We start from the raw sequence: 13,002 nt of genomic DNA on the forward strand, positions 1-13,002 counted from the left end.
AATCATTACATTTGGGATGGGGCTTGAGAATCTGCATCTAATTCTGGTTCATGGATGATATTTGGAGAATCACTGATCTATACTGAAATATGGAAGAAAAGGGTGAAAAAGTCCTAATATCACCTCTGTATCCCATTTCCCACCCCGCCCCGATTTCCTCAGAATGTTGGACATTTTGTAGTTTGTAGAAATTACAGCTGGCTTTTTAAAAACCAGGATCTGATGCAGGCTTACAGTCTTAACTAGTGAGGCAGACATATATCTTGACTCATCATCTCCTCTCATTCAAGAAATAGTTTCCTCTACTATGTGAGCCAACATATAAGCTTTATAAAAGGTTTTCCATCAAGCAAGAGCTCATTCTTATATGGGTTGGAGTGCTTTGAACTCAGGCATTGTTGTTCACTGGTGAATTGGTAGGGGGCTTCATTTTTTTTTTTTTTTGGATATAAGCATTATACCATAATACATCTTTTGTAGGCCTAAATGCTTGAACTCAAAATTGGCTCTCTCCCGAGAACACTGCTTCCATGCGAGCCCTTTCTGCCACAGCCTCTATAGCGTTGTGCCTGAGTCAGGAAGGGGCCTTTCTTGCTCCTTGTTGCCACTTACAGACCATTATCCCTGCTTTCAGTCTGAGAACACTCCGTGGTAAAATTGTTGTCATCGCACTCTATCGCCTGTCACCTGTTCCTGTTGCCATCATCAGCTTTATTTCTTTGATTTTAGCTTTTGGCTAGCTCTTTATAACCTAATTCGTGGTGATTTTACATCCATGTGGTTGATATCTGTAATATTCTGACCTCTACTCAGTTCCTCCAACTCTTTCCCACCAATTTTTTTGTGCCCTTCTCCTGTTCTGTTTCCTTTCATCATTAACTCCCAAGGCCATGCCCTAGTCTTTTTTTAGGTTTATTACCTACAGCTAGATCTCCTCCATGATTTCACCTCTCTTCTCATTTTGGCTCATTCCCTCTAGTGTCCTGACTCCAGTAATTCTTTGATCCCATCATTTTTACTCCCAGAGTATAGCCCTTTGAAAGCCTGAATCCCCACTATCTGTGGGCTTCGGATTCCAGCCTTTGATCTCCTATTGCACTACTCCGTTGCTGGATGCACCCAGGGCAAAAACAGCTGTAAGTGTGTGCCCATTTGTGCTGTGTTCTTCAAAATCCTTACTACTTTGTCAGTATTTTATGTTTTTTAACTTTTTAAAAATTTAGTTAGGCAAATTGAATTACCTGCTTCATAACTGAGAGTGGAAACTCTCCAGCTCCACCATTTTCTCTTAAAACCTGATACAGTTTTAACTGCTACCATTCTTCTAAACTGCTCTTGCAAAGAGCATCAAAGAACGTCCCATTACTAAATCTAGTAGCCTTTTTCAGTCCTCACCTAACTTGACATTGGCCAAGTAGATCCCTGCCTCTTCAGGCAAACATTTTCTTCACATTCATCTACTTTTTCTCCTATCTCAGTGACAGCTTCTTTTTAGCTTTCTTTGCTAGTTCCTCCTCAACTCCCTGATCTCTAAACATGGAAGAGTTCTAAGGCACAGCTTTTAGAACTTTTAAAAAATCTACTCTTTAGGTAGTCCTAGAGAGTTTCAGGGCACCAGATGCTATTTATATGCAAATTACTTTATATATTTTATCCATAACCAGGGCCTCTCTCCTGACCTCTCTCCTGAATAGCCAACTATTTACTTGACATACTTCCTTGAATGTCTAACAGACATCTCAAACACATCCAAAACTGAACTCCTCATCTTGATTCCAAACTTGCCTCTCTATCTGTATAGGCAGCAATTCCACTCTTCTAGTCCTTTAGTCAAAACTCTTAGCGTCATTCTTTACCATTCTGTTTCTCTCAAAATCCATATCTGAATTATCAACAAAAAAACCTGTTGGCTCTACCTTAAAGCTTATCCAAAGATTTAACCATTTCTTACCACTTTCCCACCACTAACTCTAGTCCAAAACATCATCATCCCTTATTGGATTAATTTTGTAGCTTTCTCAATGGCTCCTTCTACCCTGCCCTCATTATATTTGCAATACATCACCAAGAGTAACATTTTCAAAATTTAAGTCAAGTCTTGTCAGTCCTTTGCTCTAACTCTTCTAAATCTTTCCATTCTATTCAGAGTAAGAGCAGGAGTCTTTTGATTAGCCTATAATATCCTATATAATCTGGTTTCTTGACATCTTTCTGATTTCATTTCCTACCATTCTTCTCCTTATGAACCTCTTCCAGTCACCTGAACCTTCTTGCTAATAGGACATGCTAAACACAGGTTCAGGGTCTTTGCATTTGTTCTTTCTTCCTGGAAAGCTCTTTCTCCCAGATTTCCTGTGGCTTCTTCCCTTACCTCCTCCTGATATTGCCTAAAGGTCACTTTCTCAGAGATGATTTATCTACCTACTCTATTTAAAACTTCACCCTCAACCCTACTTTCTATCATATCCCCCATTCCCTGTTGTTTTGTGTTTTTCTACTGCACTTACAATCTCCTAGTGATGAAAGTATTTTTGGGCATAAATACTTTCCTGATACCTTGCAAGCCACACAACTTAGCTATTTCTCCTATGAGGAAGGCAGACCTTGAATTAGATTTTAGTAATTGGTATGCCCTATAATGTCTTTGTTCCTTTCAGTTCTATAGAATTACATTTTTATACCCTCAAATATAGGAAAGAGTCAAATTTGATTATGATGGGCAGCTATAACTAGAAATATTTGTTTTTGTGATAATCTAAGGCAGGAAACATCTATAGAGGTTAGCATTTTATTAATATAAATAAAACAAATATGTTTGCTATACTTCTAGAATGGAAGATGCTTTTGGAAAAATATGTATTTATACATGTATATTTGTATGTAAACACATGTGTATAAAAAATAAAATATTCACTACTGTCCATCCTACAGAATTAAGTAACTTATTTTCAAATCAGCATATATATCATTGTATGTTAGGACTAGAGTTTTTACCGAAAATAACTACTCATATTGATTGTATAGCTGACTATATAGACCCCATCAAAATTAAAATTAAATGACATATTGTAGCAGACAGGGTTTCTCTGTTGATCATCAGATAGTAATGGCTCCTCCATTTGCTTTAAACCTTTTGCTTGATGACTCTATTTTTGCAACTCTGGCTAATGGATTTTGAGGTATCAATGTGAGGACAAGACGATTCCAAGCATGACAAGCCTCCATCTTTACAGTCAGATTCCAAAATGAGGCATTTAAATCCCATTTTATGTAAAAATTAATTTTAGGGAGTGTAGTAGAGGGGGGAACTATGATCTCTTTCTTCATGTTGCCAACTCTGGTGGTCCTGACAGATAATATTGTCTGTTAGTTCAAAAGTTAACCTTTCCTATTTTTTATTTTTAACATGTATTCCAAGCACAGAGTATACGTGAGTGACATAGATGGGGTAAGAAAATCTGGGGATATGTCAGATTTTGTAGTAGAAGATCTTTATAAAGCAAACCCTTAAAAAAAGGATACTTTGATATCAGAAATCACATTTACCTTAAGAAGTACGTATTTGGTTCTTGATGACCTTAAAATGCCTCTGCCAGGGTTTTATCAAAAATCATAAGATTTGGCATAAACACACTCGAAATCTCAAACACACTGAAATGATGAAATGAAATATCACAGTTTAACAAAACCAATAACTTACCGTCTGATACTTTGTGTTCACAGTTAAGCAAATCTTTGCAGATTTGTGCTGGATTATCTCGTGTGCCAAGAGGATGCTTGATGGTGTGTAGTAAATTGCCAAGATAGTTCAAGGTTTTGAAGATCTCTGCACTGTGGTCAATTAAAGTCACTTCAGTATTCTGGTAGCTCTGCCAAGTCATCATGAAAATCATATTAGCAAAGAAGCATAGAGTAGTCATTACCAGTAGGTAACCCAAGTGATCAACAAAGATCAAGACAGAAGAAAAGTGTACTCTTATTGTGTGCAGTGAGTTGAGAGTAGGATACAAAGAACAGTTTATATTTAACTATAAGCATATTTGTGTTTTGTTAATCTTGATCCCAACAAGAGGTTAAATTCACACTCAAAAGTCTACTTTTCAAGCTGACATAAAACTTAACAATTACTATCCCTATAGCATAATTTAAAAAAAAAAACCTATATACAAGGAATAAATAGAGCTTAAAAAAATGAATAGTGATGATAGATAGACGCCGTTTTAAGAAATGACTAACTTCATTTAACTATTTTCTTCTGTAATACCAAATTCTTATTTTGAAAATCCTTTGACAATATTTTTGTTTTAAATGTTTTCCTTAAAAATCTTATGGATGTATTTCTATTTATTAAAATTGTTTTCTTTGTCCTTAAAAATGGTTTCATTACTTTTAATCTCTTGTAAATACAGGCCTTGAGATAAAGTCACATTTTGGCCTTTGAAAAAATATTTCTGTTTACTTTGTAGATTGAGTGTGCCAATGTAAATAAAGGCAGATATATTACCTCCATCTGTAGGGCAGTATGTGATTCAATCAAGGCTTGAATAGCAGCATTGATATCCATTTGTTTCTGTGTAAAACAAAACCATTTGAGATTAGCAATAAGATCAACACTGAGTGCTCTAAAGGCTATAAATTCTGAAAGCACTGCTGTTAAAGCATACTAGACTTATTATCTGAAAGGGGTTTGTAACTCTTATGGTTAGACTGATCTCACAAATATTGCCTAGCTATCTGAAAGGACAATATGCTGCCTTCATCCAAATTTCAAGTCTCCTAATTAAAACAGGACCAAAGTCCAGAGTTCGCAAATGAAAAACTACTTGTCTCTACTGCCTGAAAACACACACAAAAGTTAATTACATGGAAGAAGAATGAAATATGATCCCCTCCGTTAATAAATTGTAAAGTGAAGAATAAATAACTGTAGTAATTTTTAACAGTTACATTCTTGGAAGAAAAATAGAATAAAATATTACTATCCTGAGGTAGTCACCACATTAGTTTAATCTGATACTTCTGCGGTCTTAAAAACAATTTCTGAAGTTGGAAAATGTGTCATTAGTCCCAAAAGAAATAATACAACATGAATATAATCTCCTCCAGAATTTATTAAAAGATATTTTTAGAGAAAGACCCAGAATAACCATTAGTAAAAAGTCTTTTTGTATTTTAATTTTTAAAAAGCTTGGAAACTAAGAAGCATAAGTTGGGAGAAAATTCTATGAAATGGCGTATGTGTGAGCAAATCAAGCATCTGATTTCTTTCAGAATGATTGTACTGCTGAGCTATCTTTTTACTTGCAAGTCCATATAATAGAAACTCTTTTCAACATCTCCCATAACTCATGGTTGATAATTTGGAAACTATTTAAAATGATGGGACAATCAACAAAATATACTCATCCTTGCCTCAACATGTGGTTTTCATGTTGGAAAATATTTGACTCATTCTGCATATGTATGCTGCCAAACACATCTTGAGGATAAAATGGTAAGCAAATAATACAAAACAAAACAACCTTGCCCTTGTAGAGCTAAAGTTTAGAAGTCAATAAAGGCACCAATCACATAATCTAAAAAATAACACATTTACAAATTGGGATATGTGCTATTAAAGAAAAGTGCATGGACCTATAAGAGAAATAATGGAGTCTTATTTAATCAAATTTGGAGGATATAAGAGACTTGGAAGGAATAGATCTGCATAGGCTTCCTGGAGGTAGTGATATTTGAACTGAGATCTGAAGAATAAATATGAATTGTTAGGAGATTGGGTGGGAGAGTTTTCTAGGCAGAGGTGCCAGCACAAAGGCCTGGAGATAGAGAAGCATGGCCTACTCAAGAAGAAAGGCTTTAGCATTAAAAATTCTGTGCAAGTTAATTCTGACCATGTTTGTGAGAATTGGCAGATTTTGGACATGGGTCACAACAAAATATTGGCACTAAATATGGGCAATTGAATTAAGTAGGAAACAACAGCCACCTTTATTTGTCATTAGAGCTTTGATCATAGAAAAACTAGCAATAAGCAGTTCTCAGGGTCTTCTGACTCAGGACCCTGTTGTACTTTTAAATAAATAAATATAAAGGGCTTTAAAGAACTTTTATTTATGTGAATTATAACTTTTATATTATAACTTATAATATTATATAACTTATAATTATATTATAACTTATAATATTTAACTTATTATATTATATTATATATATATTATATAATATTATATATTATAACTTATAATATTTACCATAGTATGAATTAAAATATAAAATTTAAAACTGTGTTAATTACCTTTAAATAAAGCTACTACATGTTAATATAAATATTTTTAATGAAAAATTAACTTTTGAAAACTAAAAAATTTGTAAGAAGAGTGGCACTGTTTTATAACTTATGTATTCTCTTTAATGTCTGAATTAACAGGAAATAGCTAGATTCTCACATTTGCTTCTATTTTCAATCTATTAAAATGTTATTTTAGCTGAACTATATGAAGAACTATATGAACAAAATCTGGCCTTAAAGAAGATATGCAGTTGGCAAGAAAATATTTTAGTAGCCTTTTCAAATAATTGTGGATATTCTTCTTTGATATTATACCACAACTTGACAAGTGGGAGTTAATTAAGTGTGAAATGTGTGAAATGTGAAGTCTGAAAACTTACCTATAAATTTTATACTGTATTAAAATCTATTAATCTATCAAACCTAAAAGATGGATTCTAAAAAAAATCACTTACCTACTTTGTTAAAAATCATGATTTTTAAAAAAATTCATGATTCAATTATTTGGAAAATGGTTAATGAAATAATGCAGTCTTTCCAAATACAAGTTTCATTATGTTGTATCAAAAGATTACATTCATTAACATCATCACCAATCCCATCAGAAAAACACAACTATTGGGAAGTTGTCAAACTTGTAATAGATACAAGCTTTCACTTGTTACTGTTGCTTGAAAGCTTGAAATTTACTATTGGTATCAAGTTGTCAGTTGTTCTCCTTAAAATGACAGGCTCACTTAATTCATTTTCAAGAAAATATCTGCCAAATACTCATGTTTAAACAACTGTCATTCTGACAAGTAAAAATGGTGTTCCATGAAAAAAGCAGCTACTTCAGCTTGCAACTGAATTCCACAAGCACTTTTGAGTCAACCACCGTACTTCAATGCAACAGAACTGATCTATATGCTCTTCCATTTCATCACACAGAATATTTTAAAAATGTGTGCTAAAGATCAGAGACTTAGGAGACAGGAAAAATGGTGGAATAATGACCTCCCAGAATTCTCTCTTCTATAAAAGCAATGAGAAAACTGGAAAAAAGAATGTCAGAATGAAGTATTTCAGAATTACAGAAATTAACAAAATGCTTGCTGTAAATCTGGGGAGCATTCACTTCAGAAAAATAGCTGAATTTTAGGAAGGGCAGTGAGCTCTGTAAAGCTTTAATTTGCCCTATTCCCATGCCTCTCTTTCCAGCTCTGTGGTAGCTTTAAAAACCAACAGCCTGCAATTGCAGTGAAAACAAGAAGCCTGGAAACCACAGGAGGGAGCAGAATGGGGCTGAGAGTTGCTTCAAAGCCTCCTTTCCAGTGAAATGTTGTTATTTGACCTGTCTGGTGGGTTCCCTTAAAGATACCACTTGCAAGGCTGTCTTTATTTTACCTGACTCAGAGCTCACTCAGTGCAGAAAGTCTCTCCTGAGGAACATTTAAAAAAATTTAGATGGAATAGTTTAACTTTGTGGCTGCTAGAAACATTAGAAAACAGTTGGGGCAAACAGGCAAAAATCAGGGAGTAAGATGTCCTTAGAAATTCTGAAATGCTCTGGTGTGACATATTCCTGGAAATGCATAGGGCTGGGCACATGATCAGAAAAACACAAGAAGGTCTTAAGCTGTCTCCTCTGGCTCATCTTCAGGCTCTGTGAAAATATGCAGTTAAGACTTGGGTACAGTTGTCAGTTGCCTGGCTGAGAACTGAAGGGATGCTCCAACATGCTCACAGAGACCCTTGGCCCAAACTGGGAAACATTAGTTCTGGCATTTAAGGAAACCTCTCTTCAACCCTTAGTTGACCACTAAACTAACTGAGTAGAGACTTTAGTGTTCCCATATGTCAAAGAACACAGACTTTATTAGGAAAAGTCACTAAATAACAAAAACAACAAATAACAACACTAAACACTAAGGTTGGGGTGAATAATTTGACTTTCAGAGATGCCACTCTATATTATTTAAAATGTTCAGTTTTCCAAAAAAATTGACAAGCCATGCTAAGTAACAAAGTGTGACTCCTATACATGGGAAAAAATCAAGCAATCAATGGAAATTGTCCCTGTGGAAGCGCACATGTTGAATGTAGTAGACAAAACTTTGATTAGCTATTTTAAATATATTCAAAGAACTAAGGGAAATCATGTATACAGAACTAAAGCATGAAAAAATGTCTTATCAAATAAAAAATGTAAAGAGAAATTATAGAAAAGAACCAAGTATAAATTTTGCAGTTGAAAATTAAAATTCAGTACCTGAAATCAAAATTTACTTGAGAGGCTCAACTGTAGATTTCAGTACACAACAAAGAATCAGTGAGCTTGAAAACAGTTTATTGAGATTATCCAGTCAGAGGAGTAAAAAGAAGAATTAACTCAGAAAATGAATAGACTCATAGACCTACAGACACCATAAAACATACCAATGTATGCATGATAGGAGTCTCAGAAAAAAGGGGGCAGAAAGAATATTTCCAGAAATAATCGCTGAAAATGTCCCAAATTTGATGAAAAATATTAATCTCTGCATCAAAGAAGCTCAATGAATTCCCTTAGATATCTCATAATCAAACTGTTGAAAGTTAAAAATAGGGAATCTTAAATGCAGTGAGAAGAGACTCATCATATCCAAGGGATGGGATTTTTCATCAAAAACCATAAAGGTGAGAAAGCAGTAGGATGACATTTTTGGAGTGCTGAAAGAAAAGACTGTTAACCAAGAATTCTATATCCAGTAAAACTATCCTTCATGAAGAAGGAAAAATTAAGACATGCCCATATAAACAAAAGCTGAGGTAACTTACCACTAGCAAACCCTTCCTAGAAAAACAATAAAGGGAGTTCTTTGGACAGAAATAAAGGATACAAGACAGAAGTTTGAATCCACATGAAGAAATAAATATCACTGGTAAAGATAACTGTACTAGTAACTATGAAAGAGAGTATATATCCCAAACAATTTTGAAGAAGGACAACAAAGTTGGAGGTTTCATACTTCAATTTCAAAACTTACTACAAATTTAACAATAATCAAAGCAGTGTGGTACTGGCATACACATAGACACATAGACCAATGAAATAGAGTGCAGGAATAAACACTTACACATATGGTTAAATAGTTTTTGAGAAAGGTGTCAAGGCCATTCCCTATAAAGAACAGTCTGTCAACAAATCGTACTGGGAAAATTTGATATCCACATGAAACCCAATGAGGTTAGACTCTTACTTATAAACAAAAATTAACTCAAAATGGGTCAGATAATTAAAGGTAAGAGCTAAAACTCTAAAACTCTTAGAAAAAAGTATATGGGAAATGCTTCATGATATTGGATTTGGCACTGATTTCTTGGAGATAAAATCAAAGCTAACAACACAGTATATAGCACACGTATTTTTTCATTCAATACTCTTACTAATTCCTCAAAGTTACATATTTTTATCCACATTTTTCTCAGAGCAAAAATCTCTCATGAGTCCTAATTCATTTTGGCTGTATAGGAACACATATATTTTCCAAGTGAGAGAGGGAAATGGTGACCCCAAATCTAGCACTTCAATGTAAACATTTTCACAAAACACATTTAATTTACCAATGATGTATGATCTTTCTACAACTTGTTCTTTATTAGGAAGGTGCCTATGATATATCAAAGTCATTATAAAGTGAGAAGGCAACTGATCAGGGTTTTTCTAACCCATGCATTGTGATGATTGAGGAATCAAGGAAGAATAGAGAAGTGGAGAGTAAAGATTTTTTTAAAAAAGACATTTGCACTGATGTTCATGCCAGGGAAGGTTTCAATCCCCATCAGACAGAAAGGGGGAATAATTAAAAAAAAACCTTAGAGAAATAGATCTCTTGTTTCCAAGGAGACAATCTTCCTGTGGCACTTTGCTTAAAAGTTTTTCCTTGTCCTGATGAAAAGCTGAAGGGAATGAAGAGTTCCTGACCCACCAGGAGTGGATTGCAGTGATCAACCAGCCTGAAATTTCAAAGATCCAAAGCAGAGAAGCATGTAAGCAAGACTTGGAAGGCATGGGACTGGCCATTTGTCTGAATTGTGTAGCCATTAGTGAATCTTGGTTAGGCAGGAAATCAGACCAAAGACTGCTGCATTTGACCAGAATTCTGTAGAAATGGGGCATGGGTGAGGTTAAAGATAGGAGACCTCTTGTAAGAAGTGGGAAAACAAAGATACAACACGTAACAGAAATCAATCTGAAACACTGAGGCCAGGAGATGATAGCTGATAATGAAGCAACAAAAGTATTGCCTCAAAGATAGGAGTAGTGAGTTTGGGGTTATAATAAATCACGAGCAAATACTGATACACGAGAAGTCCAAGGGCTTCCACAGCCACCAACCGCTGAGAAGGATTCATGTAAAGCTTAAAAACATGGAGAACTCTGGTTGGCAAAAAAGCACGTTTGAAGAAGGAGACCTAGGATTCTGAAACAGGAAAAAATGGAGGGAGTTCTTATTTTGTGAGTAGTAATTATATCAGACATTCTGCTGAGCACTTTACTTATTTAAAACTCAAATCCATCCAAAAAAGTAGGAGAGACCATCCTATTTTATAGACAAAAAGCCTGAAGCCCATATTTAAAGTTCTATTAGAGTTGTGAAGACCCTGTATCAGATTAACAAAAAGAACAGAGGTAGGCAAAAGGGATACTTTTAACAGAGTTAATAGAAGAAGTTTAAAAAAATTATACTAAGGTAAAATGAACAAAATCAAGAAGACTTACTCTTGGGCCTGGTGCTCCAGGTGGACCCTATAATACAAAAAAAAAAAAAATTAAGTACTTAGTAGATATCTCAAACCAAGCAGGCACATAAGCACCAATGGTAAACAGATATAAATGTAAATAAACTCACTGGAGGCCCTGGTTGACCTCTTGGTCCTTGTGGACCCTAGGAGAAATGGAGACAAAGCACAGTATGTATACATTATAATTTTGATTTGGTATAAACAAAACTACTAAGATTCAGCTGCTATCATTGCCTTTTTGTACGAGGCAAGTGATAAGATTCAAAGTTATTTTCGTATTTTGAGGCTGTCTTGGGATTTCTTTGGAAGCAATGATGCTAAAGCTGAAACTCCAGTACTTTGGCCACCTCATGCGAAGAGTTGACTCATTGGAAAAGACTCTGATGATGGGAGGGATTGGGGGCAGGAGGAGAAGGGGAACGACAGAGGATGAGATGGCTGGATGGCATCACCGACTCGATGGACATGAGTTTGGGTGAACTCCGTGAGTTGGTGATGGACAGGGAGGCCTGGCATGCTGTGATTCATGGGGTCGCAAAGAGTCAGACACGACTGAGCAACTGAACTGAACTGAACTGATGTTCTTGAATTCAGCTATCACCCACATTCATGAACAAGCTGTATATATAATCTCATGTTTTGTTGATATTACTAGAAACCAAATTTATTAATTTTAAACTGAAAAATGTAAAATTTAAAAATGTTAATTATAAGTATGTTTTCCCTGTTATTCCTATCTACCATTCACCTAATTGTAAAAGAAAGGAAACTTCAAGTCGTTTAGTCATGTCTGACTCTTTGCAACCCCATGGACTGTAGCCCACCAGGCTCATCTGTCAATGGAATTCTCCAGACAAGAATCCTGGAGTGTGTAGTCATTCCCTTCTCCAGGGGATCTTCCCAACCCAGGAATTGAACCTGGGTCTCCTGCATTGTAGGCAGATTCTTTACTGTCTGAGTCACGAGGGAAGTCCAGTATCCTTATACATCTTTTCCTTCAACATCTAACTATAATTTGGTTACCCACTACTCTTGATTTGACCTCCAAATCTTTCCCAAATACTACTACTCCATCCTTATAGTAAATGTCTTAGTTTAGTGTTGATCACACTATGGACTATGTTTGTGTCCCCTCCTACATTCATATACTGAAGCCCTAGTCTCCAATGTGATGATATTTAAAGATAGGAGTCTTTTGGAGCTAGTTAAATCATGTGGAGCCTCTATGAATTGCAGTGCCCTTATAAAGAGAGAAAATGGAGAGATGATCTTTCTCTACATGTGAGGTTGTAGTAAGAAGGCAACTATCTGCAAACCAGGTGGAGAACCCTCACTAGACATTGAATCTGTTAGCACCTTGATCTTGGATTCCCAGTCTCCAGAACAATAAAAAATAATGTTTGTTGTTTAAGCCATCTAGCACTCTTGCCTGGAAAATCCCATGGATGGAGGAGCCTGGTAGGCTGTAGTCCATGGGGTCGCTAAGAGTCGGACATGACTGAGTGACTTCACTTTCACTTTTCACTTTCATGCACTGGAGAAGGAAATGGCAACGCACTCCAGTATTCTTGCCTGGAGAATCCCAGGGACGGGGGAGCCTGGTGGGCTGCTGTCTATGGGGTTGCACAGAGTCGGACACAACTGAAGTGATTCAGCAGCAGCAGCCCATGGCAATTAGTTATAGAAGCCCTAGCTAAGATCATGTGACTAGTTTGACTTCTTGACTTTTGCCTTTCTACTATGCTAACTACATTCTACTTATAAAATAGAAATCTAAATATATCATCATTTAATTAAAATCATCCCATGTTTTTTTGCTGCTTAGTGAATGAGTATAAATTTCTTATCAGTTAAATACAAAAGTATATGTTCTTAGTCAGTGTGCACCCCTGCCTTTTCAAGAACTTATTTTTTCTGGAGCTTATTTCCACTTACTCTTCTCAACA

At 35.5% G+C, this 13,002-nt stretch overlaps 1 protein-coding gene and 1 long non-coding RNA gene across 29 annotated transcripts in view; one reads left to right on the forward strand and one right to left on the reverse strand.

The window, feature by feature from the left end:
• Positions 1–13,002, forward strand: part of LOC147375711 (uncharacterized) — a 157,871-nt gene that overhangs the window by 55,210 nt on the left and 89,659 nt on the right. The window lies entirely within an intron of this gene.
• Positions 1–13,002, reverse strand: part of COL24A1 (collagen type XXIV alpha 1 chain) — a 401,096-nt gene that overhangs the window by 8,795 nt on the left and 379,299 nt on the right. For all 27 annotated transcript variants that reach the window (XR_015160374.1, XM_086390890.1, XM_086390884.1 and 24 more), the window contains 4 exons: positions 11,164–11,199; positions 11,034–11,060; positions 4,505–4,570; positions 3,701–3,869 (listed from right to left, as the gene is read on the reverse strand). Coding sequence is in view for 26 of the 27 variants with exons in the window: in XM_086390890.1 (XP_086247016.1) it covers positions 3,701–3,869; positions 4,505–4,570; positions 11,034–11,060; positions 11,164–11,199 (298 nt within the window). In the remaining variant the exon portion in view is untranslated. The remainder of the gene's footprint in view (positions 1–3,700; positions 3,870–4,504; positions 4,571–11,033; positions 11,061–11,163; positions 11,200–13,002) is intronic.

This window comes from Bos grunniens, chromosome 3 (assembly GCF_055505025.1).
Source record: "Bos grunniens cultivar Pamir isolate PY7600 chromosome 3, Bosgru_T2T1.0, whole genome shotgun sequence".
NCBI lineage: Eukaryota > Metazoa > Chordata > Mammalia > Artiodactyla > Bovidae > Bos > Bos grunniens.